The sequence below is a fragment of the Aulonocara sp. 'chitande type north' Nkhata Bay genome, linkage group LG5, assembly GCF_057382095.1.
Source record: "Aulonocara sp. 'chitande type north' Nkhata Bay isolate Kocher_YH1m ecotype deep benthic linkage group LG5, A_spYH_male_GT1.1, whole genome shotgun sequence".
NCBI classification, from domain to species: domain Eukaryota; kingdom Metazoa; phylum Chordata; class Actinopteri; order Cichliformes; family Cichlidae; genus Aulonocara; species Aulonocara sp. 'chitande type north' Nkhata Bay.
Window position 1 is genome coordinate 17,762,848 of NC_141348.1, and position 17,577 is coordinate 17,780,424.

Genomic DNA, 17,577 nt, shown 5'->3' on the forward strand with positions numbered 1-17,577 from the left:
ATTTGGAAATGATTAAATGTGCACATCCTTTGAGTGGTGAGATGGCTTTTTTTCTTTCTTTTTCTCAGGTTAGGAAACATGTCTATATTTATTTTCTCTCTGTTTAGAGGAAGAGACAGAGTAAATACAGAGAATTGGTATTGTCACTAGCAACTGGAAACATCCAACTCTGACGCCTAGTCAGCAGAGTATACAACAGCAGAGAGGCCAAACGTATCCTGCCTGCATTTATCAAGGTATAAAAACGGACAAGACTAGAGTTCAATGAGTTAAAGTGCTTATCAGCTTTGTGATTCCATACTTGGGTGCTCATGCCAACAATAAGTCAACTTCGGAAAAATCCAGTAAGCCGCCTGTAATGGTGAATTGTCTGCTTCTATACAGTGCCTTTTAACATTGTACAGCTCCTTTTGGGGCTCTACAAAGGGCTTTACATTCACACACTCACACACATATAGGGTGTTTGTCCACCAACAGGAGCAACTCGGGGGTTGATTTCTTTCCCAGGGATGCATTGGCATTTGAAGGGTAGATGGCCAACTCCAACTGGAGAACAAGCCACCCTACACCACTGTCTCTGTCATAAGAATGTGTAAAATGTTTAGAAATACCATCTGTGAGCAAACAGAATATGTTTCAACAAACTATTAATAGCTATTTCAACCAAATTAAACAGTTATAGATATCAGCTCTATATTATTGAACATATATTGAATATAAATTTAAATCAATGTTAAAATACCCATATTAAAAACAACAACGAAAATACAGTAGTAATCTAGTGTGTCAAACGACAGCTCTGACGTCACACGATCGGGTCAATGGTACCACGCAGTTTAACGTGAACGAGCACGTTTGACGTTCTCGTACGACCTTGTTTTTGTTGATGTTTAATTTCAGTGCGGCTGCGCGCTGCCTTCGCCGTTGCCGCTGACGCGACCTGACAAGGAAAAAGAGCAAGCTACTAGCTCGGCAGTGAATAGTTTACACGGACTGAGTGTAGAGATTTTTGAGAGGCGAGTAAGTACGCTATCTGAGGACGTTCGGGGATAATTTTAGTTTGCGATTTAACGAACCTCACCCGTATGTGATCGCCTTTCCTCTTCGCTGGACGCTGCCTTTGAGGGCCAAGGAACAAAATAGACATCGCCATTATATGATCCAGTGTCCAGCGTCACTTTTACCCTCCATGTGGGTGAGGGAACTGTGTGTGTCAGATTATGGCGAAGAAAACAGTTAGCAGGAAAAGGAAGGCAGGAGAGCCCAAGGACCAACAACAGGTAGGCGGAAACCGGTGCGGGTCCATATTAGCTAGCTAAACTGTTATGTTGGGATGCTAATTAGCAGTGAGTTAGCCAGATTTAGCTGATATAAGATGTTATGACAGATTTTTACTTGCATTATAACATTTAACAGCTTCGCTATATGGGAAAAGCATGCAACAAACAGTAACAATTCTGTATTGTTTAAAATAACATAATATATTTCGATTTGAAAGTACCCGCTTATATTAACATATCGTTAGCCAACGGCAGTCCGTTGTCAATCTGACAGCTAATGTTAGCCACGTTATTTGTGCTATTATTCTCTTTATCAGATTTGGCTGGATACTGCTGGCAGTCCTTTTCTCTAATATTGCCGTCTCTCGTCACCTTCCGATCAAAAATAAAAGCAGATTTGATCTTATAAATAGCTCAGTAGTGTTATCAGGCATAGATAGCTATACAGCTAACGCTAGCTGAAACGTTAACTGTTAAGCTGACTAGCCATTTCCCGTATGTACGGACTAACCGTAGATTGGTTGCGTCCACGCCCCGAATTGGACGTTTGTCGACAAATGAAATACCGTATCGAGTAGGCATGCCAAAATAGCCAGTACTGAGTCCAGCACATCAGAAAAAAACGTGTTTGACCTGAACCAGAACGTGTGAGACTGGTCACAGTAATCACGACCTGCTTCTAGTGCACCTCTCAGGCCCATGGAGCCACCGTCATCGGTAGATTTGAGTCAGATTGTCAGAATAGTTTTCCAGCATTGAACAAAACCGGCAAAATGTTCAAACAGTACAAGAAAGAACGACAAAAACAACATGGCACAATGGCTTCCTTTGACATACAAAGTCATAAATACTGAGTGTTTTTCTTCCATTGTTCAAGACCTGTGATCCGGCTTATAATTGGTTTGCTTAGTGTGAGAGAATTATTAATCAACATTTGTAATTGTATTGGATGGAAAATGAGATGATTTATTTTTTTTAAGTAGTCTGATTTGCCACTAGTGTGTACTTAATAGCAGTGAGAATGATGTCCTGGGGACCCTGTGCCTCTATATGTTTACATATTAGCCCATATTCAGGATCTGAAATGCCCCAAAGCAATCGCACACAGTATGAGTCTGATTCTGTTTCTGTTTATTTAACATTTTAAGCGCTGAGGTTGTAAACTGTAAAATGTGGATAGTGCTTTAATCATATGGCCAGAGTTTAGTATTCATTGGCCAAGAAAGCCACTAATTGTTGCAAAAGTTAAATGAATGTATTAATGGACAAACATCACACAAACATGACATGATCAAAACCCTTTTAGAAAAGTGTTTATCATCAGTGATATTACAGTTTGTCATTAGACCCCACAAAAACCCTTTGACTTTGCAACCGTTTTAGACAGCCAGCTCAACTACTCGATGTTCAAATGTAAATGCTCTGATAATTCTCTCAAGTCTCTGTGTACAAGCTGTGTCCACAGTCATGTGGGAGATAGATGGGTATGGCTCAGCATGAATAAGCTGAGACATTGAAATAGGCACGAAGAAGTCTGAAATTCACATACATTCAAATCTCATTTGTTTTGTGTTGGTAATAGTAATCCCTTTGTTTTTATGATTCAATCTCCAAAATTGCACATTCAACATAATAACTAAGACATTTTGTTTTTAATTTTATTTCCCTCTCTTTTCACAGCTGGGTTGGTGTCAGGCGCCACACAAGCGAAGCCGTGTTTCTTGTTCTTCACGTCATGCCCAGCAGTGGTGGTGCAGTCGACGCTCTGTGGTATGTGCTCTGCGGGGGCGGGAGTTCAGACCTCAACAACAGCATGAGTTGAGGCTCCAGAGGAGCCTGCGTGGCTTTGCAGCCGGCAGGCTCCCCGGCATTCTTAAGGAGAGGGAGTTTTCTCTCGGGCGGCTCAACAAAGTGTTTGCCTCACAGTGGCTCAATCATCGGCAGGTGGTGTGTGGGACAAAATGCAACACGGTAAGATGCCCTTTTTATTTGTGATCTATATTAGCTAGTTAGGCTTTTCCATATGTTATAATAATGTTTGCCAGAAATCCCACTTAATCAGTAGGTTTACATGACCTCATTTAATTTCATTATAAAGAGATAAAGATCGATCTTAAATCAGCTCTAAATCAAGTAAACATTCTTGAGTGAGCTTAGTCAGAATTTTTTCAATTGTCCTCACACATTTTTGGCCAACTAGCTGTATTTTCTTCATGTACTTTCAGCTTTTTGTAGTTGATGTACTGACAGGACAGATCACACGCATTCCCATGCTGAAAGACAGGGAGTGTCGTGATGGAGGCTCTGGGGAGGTGGGTCCAGTGGTGCCTGGTCGCAATTATCACTTAACAGAAATCTCCCATACCCGGTTGGACCAGCAAGGCTGTGGGATCCACGCTATTGAACTCAACCCCTCGAGGACACTGCTTGCCACAGGAGGAGACAATCCTAACAGCCTGGCCATCTATCAACTCCCTACACTAGACCCTGTTTGTGTTGGCGATGTAAGTAGTTTGAACTGTTTGGTTGTTTCCTGACATTTGGTTATTGATAATAGTGATTAATCCACTTTTCCTGCTTTAGAAATGATATCAAACTTTCCATATACCAGACAACATTCATTAAACAGTTCTAGCGATTTTAGGCATTCAAAATTGCTGAGATGCTTTAATTCCACTTATTCAGTAGTATAATGAGTAGTCATTGTAATGACAGTAATGCTGTTTTCCTTTTCCATGTCTGCTCCACTCTGCATGGTACCCTCTCCACACAAATGGAGTGAAGTCACTGTAAAATAAAAGGTTAATTGGAAACACATAATTGCATTAAGCTTCCCTTTTAAATCCAACGTTTTGTAATACCACTCTGCTCATTTGTACTCGTTTCCAAGATTGCAGAGGTGCGATCACGTAGTGTCTTTTGAGATGTCAATAAATCAAGTAGGTCTGGGATTGTGTTGACAGATGGTTTTCTGTGTTGATTGGCAGGCATGTCATAGCAGTCATTAAGCTACAGATGTAGATTCTAAAGAAATGGTGAGGAAAATGGTTAGAACTTTAATGGACATTTTTGTTTTTGCCCATTAAAACTATATAGAGTTAAGTGTTACAATGTCTGAATGAATGAATATAGTCTAATGAAATGACAAGTCTGTCTGATCATCATATCTTTTTAAAACATGAAGCCAACATAACATGTTACAACTTATGTAAGACCAAAACAATTTACTGATTAAATACTTCATATACAGGCAGTTGTATGTAGAGGAATGTATAGTGAGCTATTTAACAAAATGAAAAATATATCTTGTCACTACACTGATCATTGTCTCTTCGTTGTTATTTGCAGCACAATTATCATGTCTGCTGCACAATTGCTGTTGTCAGTTTGTCATGTTTCCTTTGGCACAGTGACTGATGGTATGCAGTGCCAGGATACTGACAACTAGTAATGTGCTACTTTTTGGGTCCCGTTTTTGCTTTCAGAACTGCTTTATTTCTTTGAGGCACGAGTTCAACTATGTGCTAGAAATATTCCTTACAGATCCTTGCTGTGCATATTGACATGATGTGAATCTGCTGATCCACCACATCCCGAAGGTGCTCTATTGGATTGAGATCTGATGACTGTGGCTCCACAGTCACCAGATCTCAATCCGTTTTAGTACAGTGAACTCATTGTTATGTTTAAGAAACCAGTGTGAGATGATTTGAGCTTTGGGGCATGGCACATTATTCTGCTGGAAGCAGCCATCAGCTGATGGGCACACTGTGGTCATAAAAGGTCAGCAACAATACTCTTATAGGATGTTGCATTTAAACAATGCTTAATTGGTACTAAGGGGCCCAAAGAGTGGCAAAAAAATATTCAACACCACAATAATACGATCACCAGCACCCGAAAGCATTCATACAAGGCTGGATGGTTCATGTTTGTTCTTTACTAGAAAATTCTCATTTTTTGAGACAAGGCAATGTTTTATTTGTTTGTTTCTTCTTCTTCAATTTTCTTTTGTCTAATCAGGTTGAAGCAGTGTGGCGATTTTTCTTTTGTTATTGTTTTTAGATCATTCTCAGTCAACCCCAGAGCTGGTTTTGTGGGAAAATCCCAGTAGATCAACAGTTTCTGAACTACTTGGGCGATCGTGGCTCAAGAGTTGGGAGTTCGCCTTGTAATCGGAAGGTTGCCGGTTCGAGCCCCGGCTTGGACAGTCTCGGTCGTGTCCTTGGGCAAGACACTTCACCTGTTGCCTACTGGTGGTGGTCAGAGGGCCTGGTGGCGCCAGTGTCCGGCAGCCTCGCCTCTGTCAGTGCGCCCCAGGGTGGCTGTGGCTACAATGTAGCTTACCATCACCAGTGTGTGAATGGGTGGATGACTAGATATGTAAAGCGCTTTGGGGTCCTTAGGAACTAGTAAAGCGCTATATAAATACAGGCCATTTACTTTTTTTTTTCTTTTTTTTTTTACTCAGCCTAGGCAGCCAACAACCATGCCGTGTTCAAAGTCACTGAAATCGCCTTTCATTTCATACTCTGTTTGATCGTTAGCAGATCGTCTTGACCATGTCTGCATGACTTGATTAGAGGTTGATTAGATATTTGTCTTAACAAGCAGTTAAACAGGTGTAGTGGTGGCCAAGTGAGCGTAGTATACTCACATTACTTTTAGAAGGCACTGTAAAAATGTTGAACTCACTAAATTGTTCACTATACACTGATTAGTAAGTAATTTTAAGTGTGTATTTGAATGCTAACAGCCTGTGCCTGAATATTGTGACATGCTAACTGTGAGCTTTTCACTTCTGACCTTGCAGGTTCCCTAAGGTTCTCTTTCCTTCAGGCACAGAAGAATGAAATGCTGAAATAATGTTTTGCTAATACTGTAGCAGTGTTTATTTGGAAATCCAGCCTCAAACGTACAAGCTTGTATATCTTTGACATTGTAGCGGTTTGTTTTTGTTTTGTTTTTTCAGGATGGTCACAATGACTGGATATTCTCAATAGCATGGATCAGTGACAACATGGCAGTTTCTGGTGAGTTAGCACGATTCACATTGGAGGGAACATGGGTATTAATCAGTTTACTCTGTAGGGGCATACTAGGCTTGTGCGTGTGTGTGTGTGTGTGTGTGTGTGTGTGTGTGTAGGTCAGTAGTATAGGCAATGCATGAGAAAATGCTAACTTCCTGTTTTAAGACCGGATGTAGGGTTGTACATTTCCAGTAGCTTTATTTTGCAGTCAATTGCTACTGCGAAGGTGGACTCAAAAGTCATGTCTAAAATACAAAAATGGAAAGATTACGTTAAGTTACAAAGAGCAGTGGGTGGGAACGCTCACCATTGCTATGTCATTTAAAAAATCAAATGATCAATTTTGATGTTTGAAGAGCGTAGATCGATTGTTTGTTTACATCACTCAACACAAGCAGAACTGCATTACTGCATGCAGAAGACACATCGTCCACACTCAGAAGCACAGTATAGTGACAGTTCTTATGATTTAAACAGGAAATGTCCAGCATTCAAAGTACAGGCGAACAATAGTCAAAGCCAGATGTTTCCCCGTTATGTCGATATCAGTACACACCTACACAGCATGTCAACAAACCGTGAAAAAAAGCCAGAGGATATAAAAAATACATAAATGATTGCAGGTAAGGGTCTCTATATGTTAGTATTTACCAAGGGTATGTTGTGACTTATCTTCACAATTACAGTGGTCCCTCGCTATAACGCGGTTCACCTTTTGCAGCCTCGCTGTTTCGCAGATTCTTTTAGTGCAATTTTGCACTGTATTTTATTATTTTATTTTTTTTACCATACCGCGCACTGGATTATAAAGTGCATTAAGCTTAAATTAAGCAATGACGCTTAAAGTTAAATTCATTTGTTCTAAAATCTGTCATTATTATTTATAGAAAAACAAATAAACTGTTTGTTTATTTCTCAAAAAAATGTTTGGGACTGAAAACAGGTTTTGATCTTTGGTTTCATTCTATAATGGACTTTTTTTTTTTTTTTTTTTACGAAGGTTTGAACTTTGAGAGTTTAAACAAGAGAGAAAAGTGTGAAACTGTTCATGCCTGTCTGAGAAAAGTGTATAAAGTGTGTGTAGTGATGGGTTTTACAGCCTTAAAACATCTAAAATAATTGTAAAAAATAAAGCTGGCTATTTCACCTATCGCTGGTTATTTTTGGAATGTAACACCCGCGATAAACGAGGGAACTCTATATACAAGTACTGAGAAATTTCAATCCCTTCTCTCTTTTGCTCTGAGGCGCAAGGGTAAAATATCGATAAGTCGATGAGCATCATCTACAGATATATTCGGTAAATGCCCAAGACATCTTGAGAAATGTAAATCGCCGCTTGATTCATCCATTTGGTTGACTTTTCTTGGAAAATCTGACCGTAAACAAGACGCGAATATCACACCGGAAACGAAGCGCCCTACAGGAGTTTCCCCACCGGAAGTAGCATATGGTAAGGTGCACATAGTCTATAGGCATGAGCTCTGTTTGTCTTAATCTGTAGGGTCCAGAGATGGCTCCATGGGACTGTGGGAGGTTACAGAAGAAGTAATGAGCCAGGCTGAGAGGAGTCAAAATGAGGAGACAGTGCCCTCCTATGCCCACATCTCCCACCGTGCCCTCAAGGACATCCCCAAGGAGTACACCAACCCATACAACTGTAAAGTCCGTGCTCTGGCCTTCAATAACAACCATAAAGTAAGACTCACCTACACGACTGTTGTGTGCAACAAAGTCTCCTTTTGCTGAATTTGCTCTTTAGGACGACAAAAGATTGGATGCACCAAACTTTTATATATTGTTTATAATGGCTATAATTTTAGCTAACCTAACAATTATCTTTCCTTAAAAGTTAAAAATATTTTTAATGAAACGCCTTTGCTCTAAATTTTTACATGTAGTATAGATTTATCTTGTTCTCTCAGCCTCACATCACCAAACAATTTCTTTTCTTTGTGGACTTTAAGGTTATTTAGGTTAATAAATAAACTTGAATCTGAGGTTTGTCAAATTGCATCTCAAAACAGTATCTAATGGCATCTAAAACGGTGAACAAATTTACCCATCGCTAAGTCAGGGTAGTCATTTATGAAACGAAGACCGACAGCTCTTAGAATTCTGAAGCCTTAGGTCTAGAAAAACTGACACACAGGAGTGTGTCAGTTTTTCTAGACCTAAGCCAATTATGACCTGCCTTTTCCTTTTGCATTTCCTCTTTTTCTTTTTTTTTTCTTTTTTTTTCCAGGAACTGGGTGCTGTTTCCTTGGATGGCTATTTCCACCTCTGGAAAGCTGAGCATAACTTGTCCAAGGTACAGTACATAGATTGACAAATTATAGTTTTATGTATTGGTAATTCTTTTTCCAATAAAGTGCTAGTTATTTTTAATATGCGATCAAAATGATAAATAGTTCTCTCATAATGCTAGGATTTTGTAATTCAGTTTCTTCAGTGTTAACAGTCTGTGTTGGTTTCTCTAGATACTGTCCACCAAGCTGCCTCATTGCAAAGAAAATGTGTGCCTGGCATATGGACAGGACTGGTCAGTGTATGCTGTAGGCTCTCAAGCCCATGTTTCTTTTCTGGATCCACGGCAACCTACACACAGCATCAAGTCAGTTAGTTCAAGAGAGAGAGGAAGTGGTAAGTCACCTGTTGGCTTTTGAAGCGAGCCAGTAATACAATCAAAGATTAGTTGAGCTATCTAAAACGCTGACTGAAGTTATTTATATGTTGCATGTTGTAGAACTAAGTGTGCTTTCAGTCAGGTTAGAAAATGTCATTCTGGCACTGAGAGTGGTAAAGTTGTGATTTAACATATTTTCCATATTGGTGGCAATAAATTTACAGTGGCGTGAGCTTGATTTAGCATTTTATCAGCCTGTTTACTCAAAGTACTTGACAAACTATTTTTCACACATACATATTTCTACAACACTTCATTCTGTGCACTTATGCTACAGTAACACTTGGGGGGAAAAGAGGTTGGAGACCATGTGGAACAAACTCATCTGCAACGGCATAAAGTCTGTTGCTGTCTTGAAAGTGACTGTGGTGCATCAGGATGGAAATAAAATGGAACTAAGTGGAAGTGTGTGATGATCAGGTTGTGTTTCAATAGGCAGAAATCGTCCATCAGCATCTGTTGCTGTCTGCATACACAGAAATTCACTCTACAGTGGCTTGCAAAAGTATTCGGCCCCCTTGAACTTTCCCACATTTTGTCACATTACAGCCACAAACATGAATCAATTTTATTGGAAGTCCACGTGAAAGACCAACACAAAGTGGTGCACACGTGAGAAGTGGAACGAAAATCAGACATGATTCCGAACATTTTTTACAAATAAATAACTGCAAAGTGGGGTGTGCGTAATTATTCAGCCCCCTTTGGTCTAAGTGCAGTCAGTTGCCCATAGACATTGCCTGATGAGTGCTAATGACTAAACAGAGTGCACCTGTGTGTAATCTAATGTCAGTACAAATACAGCTGCTCTGTGACGGCCTCAGAGGTTGTCTAAGAGAATATTGGGAGCAACGACAGCATGAAGTCCAAAGAACACACCAGACATGTCAGGGAGAAAGTTATTGAGAAATTTAAAGCAGGCTTAGGCTACAAAAAGATTTCCCAAGCCTTGAACATCCCACGGAGCACTGTTCAAGCGATCATTCAGAAATGGAAGGAGTATGGCACAACTGTAAACCTACCAAGAAAAGGCCGTCCACCTAAACTCACAGGCCGAACAAGGAGAGCGCTGATCAGAAATGCAGCCAAGAGGCCCATGGTGACTCTGGACGAGCTGCAGAGATCTACAGCTCAGGTGGAGGAATCTGTCCATAGGACAACTATTAGTTGTGCACTGCACAAAGTTGGCCTTTATGGAAGAGTGGCAAGAAGAAAGCCATTGTTAACAGGAAACCATAAGAAGTCCTGTTTGCAGTTTGCCACAAGCCATGTGGGGGACACAGCAAACATGTGGAAGAAGGTGCTCTGGTCAGATGAAACCAAAATGGAACTTTTTGGCCAAAATGCAAAACGCTATGTGTGGCCGAAAACTAACACTGCACATCAGTCTGAACACACCATCCCCACTGTCATATATGGTGGTGGCAGCATCATGCTCTGGGGGCGCTTCTCTTCAGCAGGGACAGGGAAGCTGGTCAGAGTTGATGGGAAGATGGATGGAGCCAAATACAGGGCAGTCTTGGAAGATTGAGACTGGGGCGGAGGTTCACCTTCCAGCAGGACAACGACCCTAAACATAAAGCCAGGGCAACAAGGGAGTAGTTTAAAACAAAACACATCCATGTGTTAGAACGGCCCAGTCAAAGTCCAGATCTAAATCCAATCGAGAATCTGTGGCAAGATCTGAAAACTGCTGTTCACAAACGCTGTCCATCTAATCTGACTGAGCTGGAGCTGTTTTGCACAGAAGAATGGGCAAAGATTTCAGTCTGTAGATGTGCAAAGCTGGTAGAGACATACCCTAAAAGACTGGCAGCTGTAATTGCAGCAAAAGGTGGTTCTACAAAGTATTGACTCAGGGGGCTGAATAATTACGCACACCCCACTTTGCAGTTATTTATTTGTAAAAAATGTTTGGAATCATGTATGATTTTCGTTCCACTTCTCACGTGTGCACCACTTTGTATTGGTCTTTCACGTGGACTTCCAATAAAATTGATTCATGTTTGTGGCTGTAATGTGACAAAATGTGGGAAAGTTCAAGGGGGCCGAATACTTTTGCAAGCTACTGTATCTGCTTGCACTCAGAGGGCAGCCAGAACTTCAGATTTGAAACCGAAATTGATAATTTCCTCCACAAGTAATGACATTTACTGTAATAATGCGCTTTAATCACAACATGACAGTGCTCAGCAGCCTTGCCTTTATATATAAAGGTATCCCGAATACCACCAGTTAGAAACCAGTTGAGGTGAATCCCCTTTTACAAAGAGACGTGTCACAGATGAGTTGCGTTCAGTGATGCAGACTGACTCAGATTGATTGTAGTATGCTGGCAACCTGTCTGGGTTTATAAAATAGACGCAAGGTATTTGCAAACCTTGCAATTGAAAGAGGTGGCCAAAAGGGCAGAGGATGTTCCACACTCAGACTTGTTGGTCAATGCAACTAACACTAGTCTTTGACAGCGAGGGGGGAAAAAAACTTTTTACTTTGCATTTTTACTTGCAGCCAATGTAGTTAACCTACCATGCACATCTTTGGACTGTGTGTGTGAGATTGACCTGGTACCACTACCACTGGGGTGTGTTACTGGTTTCTCCTTTAAGTTAGTTTTCAACTGATGGCACAATATAAGTCACCTTCATACTTGCTTAGTATGAAGTTTAAATGATGATTGCCTTCCAATGTGTCAAACATATCCATAACAATTGTATTTTTCACCGTGATATAAAAGTTGTAACATACTCTGTCTGGTTAGAAATGAAAGCAGAGTTCCAGAGGATTCCGACAGTTGGAAAGCTCAAACGGTGGGAGGGTAGATGTTGACTGTGTAGCTTTACATTGGCATGTCTTTCTGTCTGTGCAGGCATCCGTTCAGTGAGTTTCTATGAGCACATCGTGACTGTGGGTACTGGCCAAGGTTCTCTTCTTTTCTATGACATCCGGGCTCAGAGATTCCTGGAGAACCCTTTTAATCCAAACGGAGGGTATCGGAAGTGCCCTGGAGATGGCATCCTCAAGCTCACTACGGGAAAAGGCTGGCTGGTATGCAGTTTTGTTTTTTTGTTTTTTCCAAATCAAGCAGTGAACTGTGGTCAGTCAAACTGTAGTTGGTGTACATGTGCAATGTCTTTGCCCACTTACCCTCTAATATTCCTTTCAGAATCACGATGAGACGTGGAGGAGTTACTTCTCAGACATTCATTCCTTCCCCAATGCAGTGTACACCCACTGCTATGACGACTCTGGCACCAAGCTGTTTGTAGCAGGTGGACCGCTCTGTTCTGGCCTGCACGGCAACTACGCAGGATTGTGGAGCTAGCCTCTTCTTCTCCCCCATCACTTTGTCACTACATCTTCGTCCAGACCTTTACTCATCCAGTCCCTCCATCCCTCTTCAACTTCCAACCTTCTCTGTTTTCGGTGTACCTTTTGTCACCCTGTTTTGCTCACACTTGGACTCAGGAGCATGATATTTTCTTCATTTTATCACGGCTTTCAGTATTATTGTTGTGTATATTTGTCCACCATTCCACCGTTCTTTCTCCTTAAACAATTCCTTTGCACTTCAGCTACTTTTTTTTTTTGTTTCTTATTTGTTATTCTTTTGGGGTTTTTTTAATATAAATATATATATATATAAAAATGTACAGACTATTACTAATTTTCAATTGCTGCAAGGTCTGCCACTGAGGACGTCAGAAGAGTTCTGGAAAACATTAAGAATAAAGTTCTCATTGTCTAAAGGATTTACATTCAACCTGCAGGGATTAGGCTGTGGTTTTTTGCTGGTTTGCTTTTGTACATACAGATGGCATTTTACCACTTTCTCTGTGAAAAATGACCATGTCTTTAAACAGACAGCAATAAGGTTGAGAGAGGGTGAAGGGTTGGAGAGACTATTAATATAAATGGACTGAACCTAGAGAACTGTTTGATGTTGGAAAAGCCCACAACAATCACAAAGAACTTCTCCAGTCAGAAGTATAAAAGAAGGATCCAATCAAAGTGGGATTGTGTGTTCATCTTATCCTCACTGAGATGATGTAAAGGAGATATGTTCAAGCTTGCTGAATGCAGTGTTGTTCTGTTAGGAGGGGGGGGAAGGGCATATTAAATTTTTTTGGACTGTGTGATTAGACCAGCACATCCCTGCTGATATTCTGATTTGCTTTGTATTTATTTTTCCTTGTTTTTTTTTTTTTTAATCCCCCCCCCCCCCCCCCCCCCCCCCACCTCCAATGTTTCCACTCCCTTTGATCAAAATTGTACAAATCCTAACATGTAATCACTCTTGTGTTACTAGAGAGTTTACTCTAAGATTATAGGTTTTGGTAGCGAGTTAAATATCATCCAGTATGATGATTAATAGACAGAGGAGCCTTTAATGAGTGAACTCAAACCTCGTGATTCTCGGGCTCCTCAAGGAACTGAGAAGAAGCTGTGTAGTAGCTCAGTTTGGTCTTCTCAGCCGTCCAGCTATGAGGAGTTAAATGCTGCAGGCACATACACTTGTCAGTTGTAAAACTTTTATTTCCTCTTTTTTTTTTTTGTACTGAGGAGCGGGTGAATCTGCTCTTCTTCTTCTTTTGTTTGGTAGAGGCAGGGTAGGCTTGAGTTTAGTTTTTGCCTTCAAGTCTTTCTGTGAAAGACTGCCACAGGCAATCATAGGTTTCCTGTTCATGGAACTTTTCTCCAGTTTTCATGATAATGATTGACAAAAAAAAAAATCCTAATTACGACCAATTGAACAAATAACCAACACTTTTGAAGTGTATTTTATATATAAACGTGTATATGTATGTGTAAAATACATAAGGACAATTGCATACATTTTTATGTACGTGTCTGAGAAAGTGTGGATTGATGTGTCTACTTGGTGATGCCCCCCCCCCTTTTTTTTTATTTTAAATATATACACACACCTCATGAATGTTTTTACAAATGGCTGAATTTGAGGATATTGTAACATAAACATTTTGGGAAAACAAGCTATTAAATCTTTAAAATGAATAAATAATAAAAAAAAATAGGATGTATATTGATGTAATGTGCTTTTGTGTTTTGGGGGGGTTGTACTTGACATAAGTACCTAGAGGATTTCCTCTTGACGTAAAGGGTGCAGAAAGGTCACTTACTGCAGCAAAAAAAGTTAAAGATAAAAACGATCAGAACTCATGAGATTTAGTGACAATATTTAGTAACTTGTTTGTGCCAGCACAAAATGCAAAAAGGATAACTTGTGATAGAAACTGAAATTTAAAACCTGAATTCTCAATGAACTCTTCGTGAGTTTTGGGGAGAAGAACCAACAGGACCAAGCAGTTATAGAGGATATGCAAGTAATGATTAATGAAGCACTGCACCTACAGACATAGGAACAACAGGAAGAAATGCAAAGAGATGCAAATATCCAAGATTTTAGGAAGAAAAATACAGATTTGCAAGTATTTTACAAAGAAGGACAAAAACAAAACAACAACATTGAAATCAAGAAACAGAAAGAACACCTGAAGGATCCAAGGACTGCATAACAAAGTACAAGAGAGAAACACTGAAATGCAGGAGGAGAAGCGAGGATGGGCATAAACACTTAAAGATGCTCAGTGTACACATGGAGAGGAGGAAGCAGGAGTTATAAGCCATCTGTAAAAAAGTACATCAGAGATATGAAGACATGCACAAAGCAACGAAAGTAAGAGCAATATTAAAAAAAGAAGAAAGAGCGTTAAGATAAAAAATGTTGAAGCACAGACAAAAGATCCACAAGAACTGTGCTTGAAAATGATAAGCAGCACTTTGCTGCTTCTTCAGCTCAGTCTGGACAAGAGTAGCCTCCTCTCCCTCCACCCTCTCTCTCCATTTACCCTTTCTCTTCTTCTCCTTCCTCCCATCCTCCTCCATCCTTTATTAACCCTTTCCCCTCTCTTCTTCATCCTGTCTCCCTTTGTTTTCTTTGAAAAAAGTTTTCCCTTCCCACTCTTGCCTATTGCTTATTCATAGGGGATTGTTGTTTTTCCCCTCTACTTTTTATTCCTTTCTTCACCCTCTTTTGCCCTTCTACCCTTCCATTACACTTTTATGTTGTTCTTTTAATTTCCTCTATAACCCCCAACATGTTTCTACGTCCTTGTGAACAAAGGGTGGGGAGATCACTAAACACAGTTAATCATATTTCTACATATCTCTGCCTCTCTGCATAATGTGTTAAGTGTATAAGAAAGTTCAGTCATATGATGTATTTGCTTAAAGCTATGTCAACCAGTCATGCTGATCATGTTGATAGCAATAAGCAAGAAAAGCCGAACAAGTTAAACTGAGCTTTACTGAACGTGACTCCCTGTGTTAAGATGATACAGATAGATAAGGGTGCTAGTGGTTTCATTCAAGAATAAATCACCTTTATTAGAAAATAAAAATTCAAGAAAAGACTCACTTTAATCATTTACCTTGATTTTATTATGAAATACATGCATTAGTGTTTACTCATCCTATTTCTGTGGCATGATAAATGGCAAATGAAGAAAGTACAAGAACAGGAAAGTGTATGCAGAAGAGCCTCTGTGATTGAAATAATGTCACACCTAGAAAACGATGGGGGACTGCATCAAAGAACCACACCAGGTGGCACTCTTGTCAGCTGTTAGAGACTTGTTTGCTTGTGATAGTGTTAAAGGACATTATCTAGGTTGCAGTTGGTGGTTAAGTAAAAACATGTAGTAAAGCAGGCAGAGATGATGAAGGATGATGCAAATGGATGTTTTCCATTCCAGACTGGATTGTTGTGCAGATTTCACTATAATATTCAAAAGAAGCCTCAAGTATGGCTGGCTTGTTCTTATTCCTGTAACTTGACTCTTAACCCTGGAAGTATTGGCAAAGCTTTATAGAATCCTCATACATGAGCGCTGGCTTTTCAGTTTTTCCAGCATTCAACAGTTTTCATTTTCACAGTTTTATACTCCAGCAGACTCCAGCCAAGCCAAAACAGTTATTTTTCACCACTGAAGAAGCAGCAGCAAACGCTCTATGGTCCTGGTAGGTATGGCAATGGTTTGCCATTGTTATCATGATTGTGCATCTATGGTTAATTCCATCAAGACAGTAAAGCTAAATTAAAAACAAAGTTAAAAGGAGCCACTAATGGTTGTTCATTTGTTGGCTATGATTGTGAAATAAAGGCTCCTATATATATTTGACATTTATTCCAGTTATTCACTGTACATTAAGTTTTACTTCAAGTTTTAGCATCTTTCTTACCTTTACTCCAGAGTCACTTAGCCAAGTCAGGCATTGTAGCTTTAAGGAAAACCGTCACTAGAACCCTGCAAAGGACTGGACTACGAGGTTGCAGACCAAGAAAAACTCCACTTCTGCAGGTGAGACACCTTCAAACCAGACTCAAGTATGCTAAGGTCAATCTAGAGAAAGATTATGCATAGTATAAAGTGTGTCCTTTGGCCAAAGAAATGCTGCTGATGTTTAGAGAAAGAAGGGCAAGCAACCCAAAGAACACCGTCCCCACAGTGAAACACAATGGTGGGAGTATTATGGTGTGGAGATGCTTTAGTCAGTCTGGAACTAGGAATCTCGTCAAGAAAGAAGGAATATGTGTGATGAACTGAAGACCAAGGTCCATGCCAGAAGACTGTCAAATCAGGAGGAACTTGAGAGAGTCACCAATGAAGAATGGACATGTTCATATGGGGGGGATTATTTACCCTCAGATCCTGAGCCCCCTGTTACTGTGCGTAAATACACAATGCTCTTGTTTTTCTACAGGCTGTGTGAGGCTGATGGAACTTATGAAGTCAATTTTGCATATTTTAAGAGTGATGCATTAATCCAACACACTAACACAGTCAAACTTTGCCATATTTGCTATATTTTGATGGATTCATGGTATTTATGGGTGTGACAGAGAGAAGTAAAAAAAAAAAAAGCAGACAACAACAACAAAGTACATGTAAATTGCTCTTTGTGCGCACTCCTGAGACATGCATACACGTTTGAATTCTGAATTAAAGTAGGCGAGAACTAAAGTAAACAGGCTAAAGTAACCTACGGGTATTATTAATGAAGGGCAGAAAGGGAGACAGCTGTAAACACTCAGCATTTGGATTAGGTGAAGTGTTACAGGACAGAGCAAAGGTTTAGCACTGTGTTCACAGCTATCAACCTGTCACAATTACGCACTCTGATAACATTTCCCCCTCTCATTATAAAGAAATGAACTCTCAAGCTTTGACGAATATCACAAACAAAGTAACATCTGCTTCTTTCAGCGTTAAATTGAGTGTTAGGCAGTGTGCAGCAAACCAGTAAATAAGGGTTGTGTGAGTCATTTAAATATTTTCCTCTCAAATTTCTGTGCCGTTAAAGGGAAACTCTTACAATTACACATACAATAAGGCCAACCACCAAAATACCTGCTGTGCCAGTAATAGTTATTTTTACAGTTCATGTGTATTTGTAAGATTTGCACTGTTTAAGATTTTCAGTCAAAAATCGTTCCATATTGAACATAAGTGAAGTCATACAGCTCAGTACAAAACACCACACTCGTGTAGTTTGCTTT

General features: G+C 40.0%; 1 protein-coding gene across 1 annotated transcript; it reads left to right on the forward strand.

Moving 5' to 3' along the window:
• The first annotated feature begins 873 nt into the window (after positions 1-873).
• Positions 874-13,146, forward strand: dcaf12 (DDB1 and CUL4 associated factor 12). The gene is made up of 9 exons (XM_086291768.1): positions 874-1,280; positions 2,961-3,251; positions 3,506-3,784; positions 6,253-6,313; positions 7,815-8,008; positions 8,556-8,621; positions 8,791-8,953; positions 11,866-12,044; positions 12,163-13,146. Exons 1-9 carry the CDS (start codon positions 1,221-1,223, stop codon positions 12,319-12,321), a joined length of 1,452 nt encoding a protein of 483 aa, XP_086147894.1. The 5' UTR covers positions 874-1,220; the 3' UTR covers positions 12,322-13,146.
• Positions 13,147-17,577: the final 4,431 nt, after the last annotated feature.